The 13,774-nt window shown below is 44.1% G+C and overlaps 1 protein-coding gene across 1 annotated transcript in view; it reads right to left on the reverse strand.

Moving 5' to 3' along the window:
- Positions 1 to 13,774, reverse strand: part of LOC126184181 (E3 ubiquitin-protein ligase Rnf220-like) — a 658,132-nt gene that overhangs the window by 105,007 nt on the left and 539,351 nt on the right. The window contains exon 4 of the mRNA XM_049926549.1: positions 5,126 to 5,355. Coding sequence (XP_049782506.1) covers positions 5,126 to 5,355 — 230 coding nt within the window. The remainder of the gene's footprint in view (positions 1 to 5,125; positions 5,356 to 13,774) is intronic.

Genomic DNA, 13,774 nt, shown 5'->3' on the forward strand with positions numbered 1-13,774 from the left:
AGGAAATGATAACATCAACGTATCTGCACAAACATTCCACGAAATAACCTCTTCTCCCTTTCCATGTTCCCCTACTAGAGCAACTATAATCCAGTCATCTAGCCAGAAATCAACTGAAAGAGCTCTGTTTTCCAAGCAGCAATTCACTACTGGATCCATATCGGCAGACAAATGTGGCCAAAAATGCGCTATCCCCTGAAAGGAGAGCAACGTCACCTCTACCAGGACCTTCTACAAAACCAGACGATAGTTCTACTTGACCTCGTGATTTCAAATGAAACGAAGCAAGTCAGCCCTACGAAAATTCTGAACAATGTTTCACCTTTTCCAGCTACATCCGGAACTGCGCGACTGCTACGGTCGCAGGTTCGAACCCTGCCTCGGGCATGGATGTGTGTGATGTCCTTAGGTTAGTTAGGTTTAAGTAGTTCTAAGTTCTAGGGGACTGATGACCTAAGATGTTAAGTCCCATAGTGCTCAGAGCCATTTGAACCAGCTACATCCGACCCTCAAACAAACAGACGTATGACTAGACAAATTAAAGCTACAAACTTGACGTCAAAAGAAAATAGTAACAAAGCTAAAACCGAAACTTGTTGCAAAAGGAAAAAAAGTCATCAGACTCGTCAGATGACGTGCAATATAAGAAAGTAAAGTAAAAAATGGCTCTAAGCACTATGGGACTTAACATCTGAGGTCATCAGTCCCCTAGACTTAGAACTACTTAAACCTGACTAACCTAAGGACATCGCAGACATTCCCGAGGCAGGATTCGAACCTGAGGCCGTAGCAGCAGCGCGGTTCCGGACTGAAGCGCCTAGAACAGCTCGACCACAGCGCTCGGCGGTGAAAATAAGAAGCATTTTGTTCGAAATATGATTACTTATTTATATTTACTTATATACATAGTCATTAATTTACAATCATTCCGTTATGCAGTATTTTGCAAATAATTGGTTCCTATACACTTTAAATTAGGCCTGAATCGCATTCAACCCTGTAGAAGCAAAAAGTACATAGATATTAAATTCGTAAACTCCGCTTCTACGGATTTTAAGCTGATTGGAGATAACAGTTGCATGCTTTGACACTGCTTGAATATAAGAATTCATACATTGCTCTGAATGACATTTACACTATGCTCACGTAAGTAGCCTATAAAGTCATAGAATGGAGGTCTAACACACGGATACAAGCAGCTCTTTCTGTCGCAATCGCTAACGCACAGTACAATTCACACAAATTCACGAAGGTTGTATGTTTAATATAAATGGCCGTGTCTCCAGAAGTTAATTACAGCGTTGCTTCTCCACACATATCGACTATTGACACGTTCCTTCCCGACTATGGACACATTCCGTCCAAACATATGGACGTTAATAGGAGTACGCGACACGTCATAGTCACTCTTCGTCTCCCTCTCAACGTAGTCCATCACACTGCACAGGTATCCCCACTCATGCCACATACACTGAAGCGCTACAGAAACTGGTACAGGCATTCGTATTCAAATACAGAGATATGTAAACAGGTAGAATACGGCGTTGCGGTCGGCAACGCCTATATAAGACAACAAGTGTCTGGCACAGTAGTTAGATCGGTTACTGCTGCTGCAATGGCAGGTTATCAAGATTTGAGTGAGTTTGAACGTGGTGTTATTGTCGGCGCACGAGCACTATACAGCATCTCCGAGGTAGCGATGAAGTGGGGATTTTCATTCACGAGTGTACTGTTAATATCAGGAATCCGGTAAAACATCAAATCTCCGACATCGCTGCGACCGGAAAAAGATCCTGCAATAACGGGACCAACGACGACTGAAGAGAATCGTTCAACGTGACAGAAATGCAACCCGTACGCAAATTGCTGCAGATCTGAATGCAGGACCATCAACAGGTGTCAGCGTGCGAACCATTCATTAAACGCAACATCATCGACATAGGCTTTCTGAGCCGAAGGCCCACTAGTGTACCCCTGATGACTGCACGACCCAAAGCTTTACGCCTCGCCTGGGCCCATCAACACTGGACTGTTGATGACTGGAAACATGTTGTCTGACCGGAAGAGTCTCCTTTCAAATGAAACCGAGCGGATGGAAGTGTATGGGTATGGAGACAACCTCCTGAATAAATGGACCCTGCATGTCAGCAGGAGACTTTTCGAGCTTGTGGAGGCTCTGTAATGGTGTGGGGCGCGTGCAGTTGGAGTGATATGGGACCCCTGATACGTCCAGATACGACTCTGACAGGTGACACGTACATAAGCATCCTGTCTGATCACCTGCATCCATTCATGTCCACTGCTCATTCCGACGGACTTGGGAAGTTCCAGCAGAGCACTGCGACACCCCACACGTCCAGAATTGCCACAGAGTGGCTCCAGGAACAGTCTTCTGCGTTTAAACATTTCCGCTGGCCACCTAACTCCGCGGACATGACCATTATTGAGACTATGTGGGATGCCTTGTACCGTGCTGTTCAGAAGATAGCTCCACCCTCTCGTACTCTTACGGATTTATGGACAGCCCTGCAGGATTCACGGTGTCAATTCCCTCCAGCAGTACTTGGGACATGAGCTGAGTCCATGCCACGCCGTGTCGTGGGACATCTCCGTGCTCGCGGGGGTCCTACACGATGTTAGACAGGTGTACCTGTTTCTTTACCTCTTCAGTATATATTGTGCTCTAGTACCAAGTCGCTGAATATTCTCTGCTTCAATTATTGCAACAAAGCCGCCATCAGGTGCTAAGCCACTTGCAGGCAAATTATACGTACTGATGAATACTGGTCTTCTGCCAGCACGTAGGCCTCTGCAACACTAGGCCGCCAGGTGGCGCTAGCTGCCGCGCCACCGGCGGTGCTGCTCGTCATTAGGACCTGACTGTTAAGGAGCCTGTTAGATTAGGGCATCCAACCGAACTACCGTACCCAGAACGAGTGCTTGCTGCTCCACCGGTGGCTACCCTTTAATATCGAATGTTCAAAGCCAGAATGCTCAATGTGGTGCAGACGTGTGAAGAAAGCAGGCAACCACGCCACAGAGACGCACTGGTGCTTCCTATAGTCGACTGACCGAGTTTGAAAGGAGTCAAATTGTGGCCTTTCGAGTGGCGAGATGGTCGTTTCGGGCGACTGCCACACGAAAGTGAACGTGCTACGTCAGTTATGCAACGATGCTGGTATCAGTGGTCACGTGAACATTCTCACACCCGTACACAAGGTTTTGGACGTCCACGCAGCAGAGACTCCCGCCAGGATTGTCGTATTGTAAGGGTATCAGTGGCAGATCGCACAGCTAACACTGCACAGATAAGAGGGCTTGTAAACCGAAATGTGTCAACAAAAACTGTTGCGAACCGGTTATTAGCAGTGAGGTTACGGACTCGCACACCTCTAGCTTGTCTTCCACTCACGTCAGAGCATTGATGTGCACGCCTCGACTGGTGCCGTGGAAGATGGAATGGCGCCTCGTGGTCTTCAACTATAAATGCAAATTTTGCATGCACGCAAGTGATGGTCGTTTGCGAGTACGGCGTTGACCTGGTGAGCGCTGCCTCGTAGAGTGCATTCGTCCAAGACATACTGACCCTACCCCCGACCTTATTGTCTGGGATGCGATAAGCTACAACTCTCTTTCACCTACGATCTCTGGACTTGTTTCCAGTCGAGCATGTGTGGGATATACTGGGACAAGAAATTACTCGTGCGACTCGGCAGCCAAGAATGCTTACAGAACTACGTGAACAGGTCGAGCACACGTGGCATAAAGTATCTCAGCCATCTGTACGATCGACTGAATGCCAGCATGAGCGCCTGCACTGCCGTCCGTGGAGGCTACACCACGCATTAATATGCGTGTTTCAGCATACATTGATACCTAGTACTTCGGAACCGCTTGTGCTTTTCGTCTGTAAATCTAATCAGTTCATGTACTCCATATTGACGGTTGCCACAATAAATCTTGAGTGAACTGGAAGCCTCTAAATGGGTGTACTAATTTATTTTCGTGCAGTGTATCTTATTTTTGACATTTTTAATTGAGTTAATTGTTTTTCTGGCTGCACATATCGGTAATCATACACCACAGCTGTGCACAGAGGTACAAAGTTGTAATTGCTGCCGGCCCGAGTGGCCGCGCGGTTCTAGGCGCTACAGTCTGGAGCCGCGCGACCGCTACGGTCGCAGGTTCGAATCCTGCCTCGGGCATGGATGTGTGTGATGTCCTTAGGTTAGTTAGGTTTAAGTAGTTCTAAGTTCTAGGGGACTAATGACCAAAGAAGTTAAGTCCCATAGTGCTCAGAGCCATTTGAACCATTTTTGTAATTGCTTGCGACAGTGTTTGGTGTTTTGCCGTTGTCGTTTCCGCAATGCACATGAGTCAGCTGCAGTAGCGAGCTGGCAGTCTAGAGAGTTTACAGCTGTTAATTATTGTTTCATATGGGAAGTTGGGTATCAGATTAATTAGTCGTCTCAGGAAATTTTATCGTGCTGAAGTTTCAGTGTGAAAATGTATGTTGGCAGCTGTGGCACACAAAGGATTTCACACAAAGGATTTCACACATTACATGATTCCAATGTTCCTGTACTAAAACATGTCGTGAATGATCATTTCAAATAACAGACCTAACGGTCCACATTGTCGTTCAACCCTAGTTAAATGGATGTGGTGTGGATATTAATGCAAAACTGATTTTCACCTGCTGTTTGTGAAATGACATGATGTGGTGAAGTAGGAGAAGAGCATTATGTAGTACGAAGATGAGGCGCAGTTTCACCTGTCACGATAAGTTGGAAAAGAGAATATTTGTATTTGTAGCATCGAAAAATGTTAGGAGTTTGTAAGAAATGCCAATATTCGATTGGGATGTAGTGCACCTTTAATCGCCAGCTGATTATGAGGACATCTTATTGTACGATATCGTGTAACGTTTTGCGTTACCACGTGTAAACTCTAAAACATACAGAAATCCAATGCAATCAGCGCGTGATTATGGGCTATTCCCACTCTCCTTAGAGTTCTGTGTGAGGGATTCCGTGATAGGACACGTTCACACACACACAGAGAGGAGCTACGGTCACTATCGAGCGCCGAGCGCAGTTATCTCCAGCGAGCCTGTGCCACGTACCTCCCAGCGACCCTCGTGCGTGCCGTCGGCGGAGGCAGAGGCGGCGGCGGCGGCTGCGGCGGCGGCAGCGGGCCCCGGCGGGGGAGGCGGGGGCGGCCGCCTGGCGCGCGCGCCGCCCAACTTGTAGAGGCGCTGCAGCTCGTGCGCGTAGTGCGCCTCCAGCTCGCCCGCGCGCAGCGTCACGCCGCACACCGGGCAGCACGACGCCTCCGCCTGCAGCTTCTTCTTCCCTGCAACACCCGCACGCGCATCCTCTAGTCGCAGTCTTGTATTACGCTCGAACTCCTGACCACCTCAGAAGGAGCTGCGTCGGTACTCGCATTTGATGAAATTTGCGGAAAAAATTTAACTGACTTCTTTTACCCTCTGCCAATAAACAAACTTGCAAATGAGTTACTTTATTAAGTACTTGAAACATCTTTCAATCGGGCATGGATGTGCGTGATATCCTTAGGTTAGTTAGGTTTAAATAATTCTAAGTTCTAGGGGATTAATGACCTCAGAAGTTAAGTCCCATAGTGCTCAGAGCCATTTGAACCACTTTTTGATGCGCGAGATATGTGTTTCGCGAACGAGTATCGCGCACTGCATTAGTTTACGGCGGGAAGGATAAGTTAAACCTGAAATGAAACAGCGCACAGAATTAACCAACGCGCGTCTCGTACACCAACCTTCTTGACGGGTTACTTTTAAGCGACCGAGAAACGACGTGGCGGTATGATGAAGACGTTTGACTCTTATTCGGGTGAAACGAGTTCTAATTTGATCCTAATTTATATTTTCCTTTGTATTCCCAAATGCGTAGGGGTGAATGGCTGGTAGGGAATGGTTCCTAGGGCCGATTTCCTTATCATAAGTAGCGCACCGTCTTCGTGTCCCGATATCCACGGTACATTCTTTGTTTCCTCATTTTAAGCGATTGCCCATCACCGCCTCATATACGAAACACTAAAGTAGTTAAAAATATGAGAACACACATTTTACACATTGTGTATGCGACTTCCTCCCCATCTGTTAAGCTAACTGTAATACTAAGGATAGAATATCTCGACAGGAATGCAGTTCGTTGGTAACTGAACAGGGCCAGATAATCATCGAAGGCAATAACGCAGTACGAAGGCCAGTAAAAAAAAAAAAAAAAAAACTTTCTATGTATTTGACTTAAAGTCGCCGAAGACCAGTAAAAAAAAAAAACTTTCTATGTATTTGACTTAAAGTCGCCAGCCGATGTGGCTCATCATTCAAAAATGGTTCAAATGGCTCTGAGCACTATGCGACTTAACTTCTGAGGTCATCAGTCGCCTAGAACTTAGAACTAATTAAATCTAACTAACCTAAGGACATCACACACATCCATGCCCGAGGCAGGATTCGAACCTCCGACCGTAGCGGTCGCCCGGCTCCAGACTGTAGCGCCTAGAACCACACGGCTCATCATTACATCATTCAGCGGAAAACTTGCCGGATTTCTGGTGCACTGCGTCCACGATGCCTATACCTGACCACTGCGAAACGTTATGGGTCATAGCAATTAAATCCATCTTATACTGTGTGTTAACCCAACATACACGTTCCAAATTATTCTTGAGCAGTGCAAGATATCGAAATAAGTGTTTCGGCAAGTGATACCAGAAAGAGGCGCCTAACTTTCTTTAATGGGAAAATTTTACATCTTTTCATAAAAGAAATCATTCCACAGCTCTCAGAGTGTAAAAATGACAGAGCACTTGTCAATTTTGCAACCATACTTTTCGCAAACTCAGTCACAAGACGTGAAGTCAACGACCACAGCGTCATTATTCTAATTTGTGCTCCAGTAGAGGGAAAAGCCTGCACTTTTGGTATTCACTTCTCGAAAAACCACACAAATATTTCACTCTAAATATTGATGAATGTCACTTGCCGTTTTCTCTGCCACTTTCTGAAAACATTGTATTCATATATTGATTCGTTTGTAAAGTATTATAGTAGTACACGTTACGTGTCACGCATTATACATTACAGAAATTTAGTCGAAAATTAACGCAAGCTTGTGTGCATGTGTTTGGTGCTTACGGGCGCTAAACGGCGATGTTATCAGCACCCTTACACACATGAAAAGAAACGAATGTGGAAAAAAGTAGTAGAATGTGATCATATACGCCAAGTCAACGGGAAAGAATTAAAGATGCTATACAAGAGACTAAAACACAAGTAAAACGAGAAAGGAGCTAAAAGGAAGCTACAGGAAAATGTCACTGGCTGGCCTCTTACGTAAAATATGGGCGAGCCAGTCACCCTGTGAACAAATTAAAACCTTCTCCATAAAATCATGGTAATAACGTTGGACAATTCACAAAAGTTTAAAACTCTAACCACATTCGTTTGATTATTGTCTAAAAGAGATTGCAGATCCGTCAGCAAATCAGCCGCGGCTCGCTGGTCGGAAAATAAAACGCAGTCGAATAAAGCGTGGGGCACAGTGATCTGTACGCCGCAAACGCCACACATTGGAGGGTGCTTTCGCCAGAGCAAGAAGCCATGCGTCATAGGGCGGTGGTCTATGAGAAGACGAGTGAGGAATACCTCGTCCCGTTTATGTGGCTGGAAGGAAGTACACCACAGTCGCGTAGTGAGCTTTACTAATCGGTCACCTCCACCCACTCACCTCTCCACAAGTTTGAAAAGACTGTGAGCTATACTGATAACTCTGCTTATGCAATAAAATAGAAATTTTTACACGACAGAAACATAATGATACAACATGCAGGAAAAGGAGATATTTACCACATATTAGAAGCATGAAGAATATTTTTTTCTCTTAGCTATCCTACTGATATTTACTCGTGGCCGTACCGAATGAATTACTTCACTATAGACATTTACACTAGCGGAAATGATTAATGGTTCAAATGGCTCTGAGTACTATGGGACCTAACTTCTAAGGTCATCAGTCCCCTAGAACTTAGAACGACTTAAACCTAACGAACGTAAGGACATCACACACATCCATGCCCGAGGGAAATGATTAGTTTCCTTATTAATTTTTAATGTTTCCTATTAAATTTCAGTAAAATATTCTATAAATATGCAGAACCAAAAGTTTTACAAAATGATGGAAGTAGGCCGACTTGTTGTAGAGTAAATTTACGGTAACAGCTTATGGTAACATGGCGATTTTAATCCTTAAGGTTACGAAGTTTCGAATTGATAATGAAAACAGTCAATTGTAAACACATGAACATGTTTCACATTGTCAATCGATACTGTGCGTGTTCAGCGTTATATATCATTCAGTTTATATAAACCTTTATACACAATACAATTACGCATCGTACTACACCACTGATAATGAACATACACAAAATTTCTAGGGAACAATTCAAAGGCACAGAATGGAGTAATTTTTAATATTTACATGTTTCCATCTTTCTGCATTTGGTCCGTTAGAATGCCAGACAGAATTTCATATTAAGTACGGACACAATACGGACGCCACAGAATGCACACTATGTGCCAGAAACACATCCGATCATATCGCAAGGTTTTCAATCTGAAAATGAGACACTGTCGTTCGAAGCTGAACTCTCTACTATAATTAAAACAACGAGAATTGTGACCGTTCTTGTCAGGACATTTTGCATTACACTCTAGCCACTGTAAATATTTTAAGACGATTTTAGAACAAATGTGAGTAAAGAATAAAGATAAAGAACTTAGGCGGTTACCTATCACTAATAAAGTATAAGTGCCAAGAGTGGGACAAACGGTGAGTAATGAATATGAGTACTTAACACTACAGGTGAAAAATTTTTGCTGATTTGGTTGTGGTCAGTCTGACGACAATGACAGTGAGTACTGCAGGTAAGATTCCAGTTCTGGTTAGCGTACCAGTAGTATTAATACTACAGAATACTTTGCTTGCGATATATGACTTGTAGATACCTCACCCGCCATTTTACTGGTGCGATCGAGCGTATTTCAGAATTTCAAACTTCTAGTGTTTCGTAAAGTTTCCGTGTCAACACCTGAACGAATCGCGGCCCGCTGAACTAAATTTCTGGAGCAAAAGCTGAATTATCGAATAAAAACAACGATTTAGTGAATATCACTCTAGATTATTCTGAAGGGGGTTTACAATTCGGTATCTGTCTCATCGGCACAATGAAGAAAGACTGAGAAATTACTATCCATCGCCTAAGTTCCTTTCACACTATATGAGTGTAAGGCGTAAACGCGAGACAGTCCGTGAAACGACGAGAAAAATCACCTTTGCGACAGGTTCAGGCAGACAAGCGTGCTGAATTCTGAATTATTGCGTAGTCAGAACGCAGATCCATTCCATCTGATCCGTGACATGTATATGCATGTGTACACAACGGTGCAGAGCTCATGCAAATACTTCTTCTTACTCGTTAATATTTTCAAAAATGTCACTTAGATCTGCTCTTATTGCGAAAAAATGATACGTCTACACTACACGATCGCGAGTTCGTTACAACTAGAGTTGCGTCTTTTAGTAATTTTCCGCTGCCGCAGCGACAATGCTGCAACTCACGTATGAACCACAACTGGCCGAAAATATGAATAAGATAATGACGTAGATGACGATGACAGCGGTGGTGTTGACGAAGGAAGAGAAGAAATAATTCCATTGTGGTAGCTACATATGCAAGTGAAACGAATTTCAACCAGTTCAGCAAAACAGGAAAAGATGAAAAAAAGGATGAATATTCTTTTTAACACAGAAATGACAACGTTTCTGCTAGCTTCCGGATCTGATGAACCACACCACCAACGGGAACGACGCGGGTATACAGATCTTTCGTTGGATGAAACTTGTTACAAAGTGAACGTTGTGCAGGAGTAGCGGGGAAATGTAGAAAGGCGAGAAATAAGCTAGGAAGTGGCGGGCGCCGGCTGGGCGCGGCGGGCGCCTGCTCCGTTTATTTAATCGCTCATGCTATTCGTGTAAGTAAACAAGCAAAATGTTGACAGTCGATCAGCGAGGCGCTGCTCTGTTTGTGTCTCCGCTCGGCGCCATGCGGGACACTTCAGCCGCTGAGAGTAAACAAACGCTCTTCTCCGCTACTTAAGTCCTCCGCCCTCGCCAGCGGAGGAATCCGAGCGCCTCCCCTGCCAAGTGGCGTCTGTCTTCCGACAGGGAACAGCGCAATCACTCGCCGGAAGCGATTAGGGGAAGCAACAGGGATGTGCAAGCTCAATCCCATGGAGGGATACGTAGCGCCAAAAATGCCCACCCTGATACACCATAAAAGTTGCGTTATTGTTAATGGATCCGCACAAAGTTCGTGACAAAACTAAATCTTTACAGTAGTGTTCCATAATGAAGATTATTGAATATCCAGAGACTAAAATCCGTTGAAAATGACGCGAGAGGATATTCGCAGTTCTCATATCCTGACCAGTAATGTTTATGCTTTCCACTGGATAGTTGTCGAGGTTTCATTTGTACACAACCACCCCGTCGAAGAGTAGGGATACTCTACAATAATATTTCGTTATTTACTAGTTCAAATGGCTCTGAGCACTATGGGACTTAACATCTGTGGTCATCAGTCCCCTAGAACTTAGAACTACTTAAACCTAACCAACCGAAGGACATCACACACATCCATGCCCGAGGTAGGATTCGAACCTGCGACCGTAGCGGTCGCGCGGTTCCAGACTGAAGCGCTAGGAACCGCTCGGCCACACCAGCCGGCATTTACTAGTTTCGTGACACAATCGTTACGGTGCCTGCGCCCGTTCTGACAAATCTGTCTGCCGTTCCAGTAACGTACAAGACCCTGTGGAAATAATTACTTAATGTCCCCATGTTATTGGTGGGTGAATTCCGTGGCTGTATATTGAATTACTTGAAGAAATACAGCAATTAGCATAAATACAGCTGTACAGAAAAGCGGCTAAGACGGTTTCGGTCTTTCACCCATCTTCAACTGACGTTAACACATTTACATCTTTGTCAATATAACGTTTCAATGACTGTACTTTAGTAACATTCTGTATAATTGCCGGCCGCGGTGGTCTAGCGGTTCTGGCGCTGCAGTCCGGAACCGCGGGACTGCTACGGTCGCAGGTTCGAATCCTGCCTCGGGCATGGGTGTGTGTGATGTCCTTAGGTTAGTTAGGTTTAAGTAGTTCTAAGTTCTAGGGGACTTATGACCTAAGATGTTGAGTCCCATAGTGCTCAGAGCCATTTGAACCATTCTGTATAATTTTGTTATCATTCTCTCAATGCTAGTCGGTCACTACTCTATTAAGCCAATAAGGATTCACGTCAATTGCTAATGCAGCCATTGTAATTCATTAAAAAAATACCTACCTGTAAAACGATTCGTGCGACTCATTACAGTAAATACTTGTATATCAAACCAAATTTTGATTATGCAGAGACAGCGTCAAGTTTTGAGGTCAGCAACATTAAGTCCACAAACATAACTGATTTCTGAAATAGTTTTCGAATGGGTAAGAAAATTGTAACTTGACTTTAGATATAATTTCCGATACACACAAACGCATTACTTGACCGCATGACGAATGCTGGGCAGCATCAGTGAAGCTAAACGTGTTTGCGCTGTGCATATGAAGACGGAAAATGGAGTCACAAATTACTGAACAAAAGTAATTGCACCTAACTATTAATTAACTCTGGAAACGTGGTAGCTGTGCGAATTGTTATTTTGCACACGGCAGTTGCAGAGTTCAAAATGAAGTAGATAAAAACGTAATTCTTACGGAAATATGAGTGTTTTATACCAACTGAAGCAAAGTGAAAGCCGGAAACACATCTTGCCAAAAGCAAAGCTACAGAAAAAAGTGTCTGGCTGCTGTATTACTTCAATTAAGTATTACTTGCTTCATCTTTCCGTCAAGACAGTGCTGGATGAGGAAAGAAAACAAAAATCACCAAATTCTGACTGCAGAGTATGGCATCTTTCGCGAAAACTATTCAGGTTCGTCACAGATATTTTAGCTGTGAGAACTGTCCGCCGACGAATCATAGTGTTAAAAGGGCGATGACTGGTATTTCAGTCGCTTTTAACCTTGGTTGTCCATGGGAAGAGCGAACAATTAAAACCAAATCACGCAGTTAGTGCGTAAAACTCAAAGAACTTTCAAACAACAACATATTATTGGTATTCAAAAACTATGCTACAGTTTACAAAAGCTATTCGAGCGACAAAATATTTTGTCATAAAGGAACGCTGGGGGCAGATTTATTGCAACAAAAAGGCTTCTGATACTAATTGACACTAAAAGGAACATGTGCACAAGTTGTGTTTCTACTAAAATGGAAATTGTCCGTTCTTCAGGATAAAACTAAAAATGCTTAATACGGGTGAAATTCAATACCAATGTCATATTTGCACTGAACTGCCAAGTCCGCGAGATTTGACTTCGTCCCACCTGAAAAAATAGGCCAAGCGTAAGGAATGGCAATGGCGAAATTTTCTGATCTATCAGAGTTACTATGGTAGGAAGAAAGTAACTTTTTTTCTTTTGTCCTGTATGGGTGCTCACGTAAATCAGTATGGGGTCCAGCAGTTTACAGTTGACAGTGCAACTACGCCGGCCGGCCGCGGTGGTCCAGCGGTTCTAGGCGCTCAGTCCGGAACCGCGCGACTGCTACGGTCGCAGGTTCGAATCCTGCCGTGGGCATGAATGTGTGTGATGTCCTTAGGTTAGTTAGGTTTAAGTAGTTCTAAGTTCTAGGGGACTGATGACCACAGATGTTAAGTCCCATAGTGCTCAGAGCCATTTGAACCATTTTGAACCAACTACGCCGATAGCCACAACTTCTTAGTCATCTACTTTAAAATTAGCCTAGTATCCAAAAATATTATCTAGACGATTAAGTCATGTAATGCAAATAACTCTCAGATCATCGCGTGAGTGAGTGAGTGAGAGTGGGGCGAAGGAGAGAGAGGGGGGTGGGGGGAAGAGAGAGAGAGAGAGAGAGAGAGAGAGAGAGAGAGAGAGAGAGAGAGAGAGAGAGGGGGGGGGGGCTTTAAGGGGTAGCACCACTACAGAATTTCCAAAAAATCCTTTTCTTATTGGCTTAAAAGATGCTTTGAATCTACTAAAATGTGAGGCAGAAATCTAATCCCTGAAGGAAAAAAAAAAAAATTATATGGAAATCCAAGCTGCTGCTCTAGCACCTCGGATGACCCGAAACGGCCCACCTGCACCAACTCGATAACATCCGTAGTGTCTGGGTGTAGTTACAGGCATTTCACAACAATAATACTTCAGTCTGGCGTCAGCAAGTGACAGTACGTGTACAAAGATTGCGCTTCGAATCTCGATTTTTGTGTGCAGTATTGATTCTGATAGTTAATTTGTGATCTAATAGTATACAGTTTTGTCTTTCAAGTAAGAATGAGCGTTGAGAAAGTGTGCTCGGGCAGAAAAGGTACGAAAACATCGTATCCAACTCGGCGTCGAAGCAGTATGTCATCCACGCGTCGGAAGGAGTATCTGCTAACATAATGAAAGACAGTGACCAGGATTTTGATGTGAATTACGTAGTGAACTATAGGATTATAAATTTTCTTGCCGTCCTCACTGTTATTTTTGAACACCTGAAATGTAAAACGCGTAACGCAGACATCACGATGCAGCAACGAAGTCCTCGAGGCTTAAGCT

Source organism: Schistocerca cancellata, chromosome 4, assembly GCF_023864275.1.
Source record: "Schistocerca cancellata isolate TAMUIC-IGC-003103 chromosome 4, iqSchCanc2.1, whole genome shotgun sequence".
Taxonomy (NCBI): Eukaryota; Metazoa; Arthropoda; class Insecta; order Orthoptera; family Acrididae; genus Schistocerca; species Schistocerca cancellata.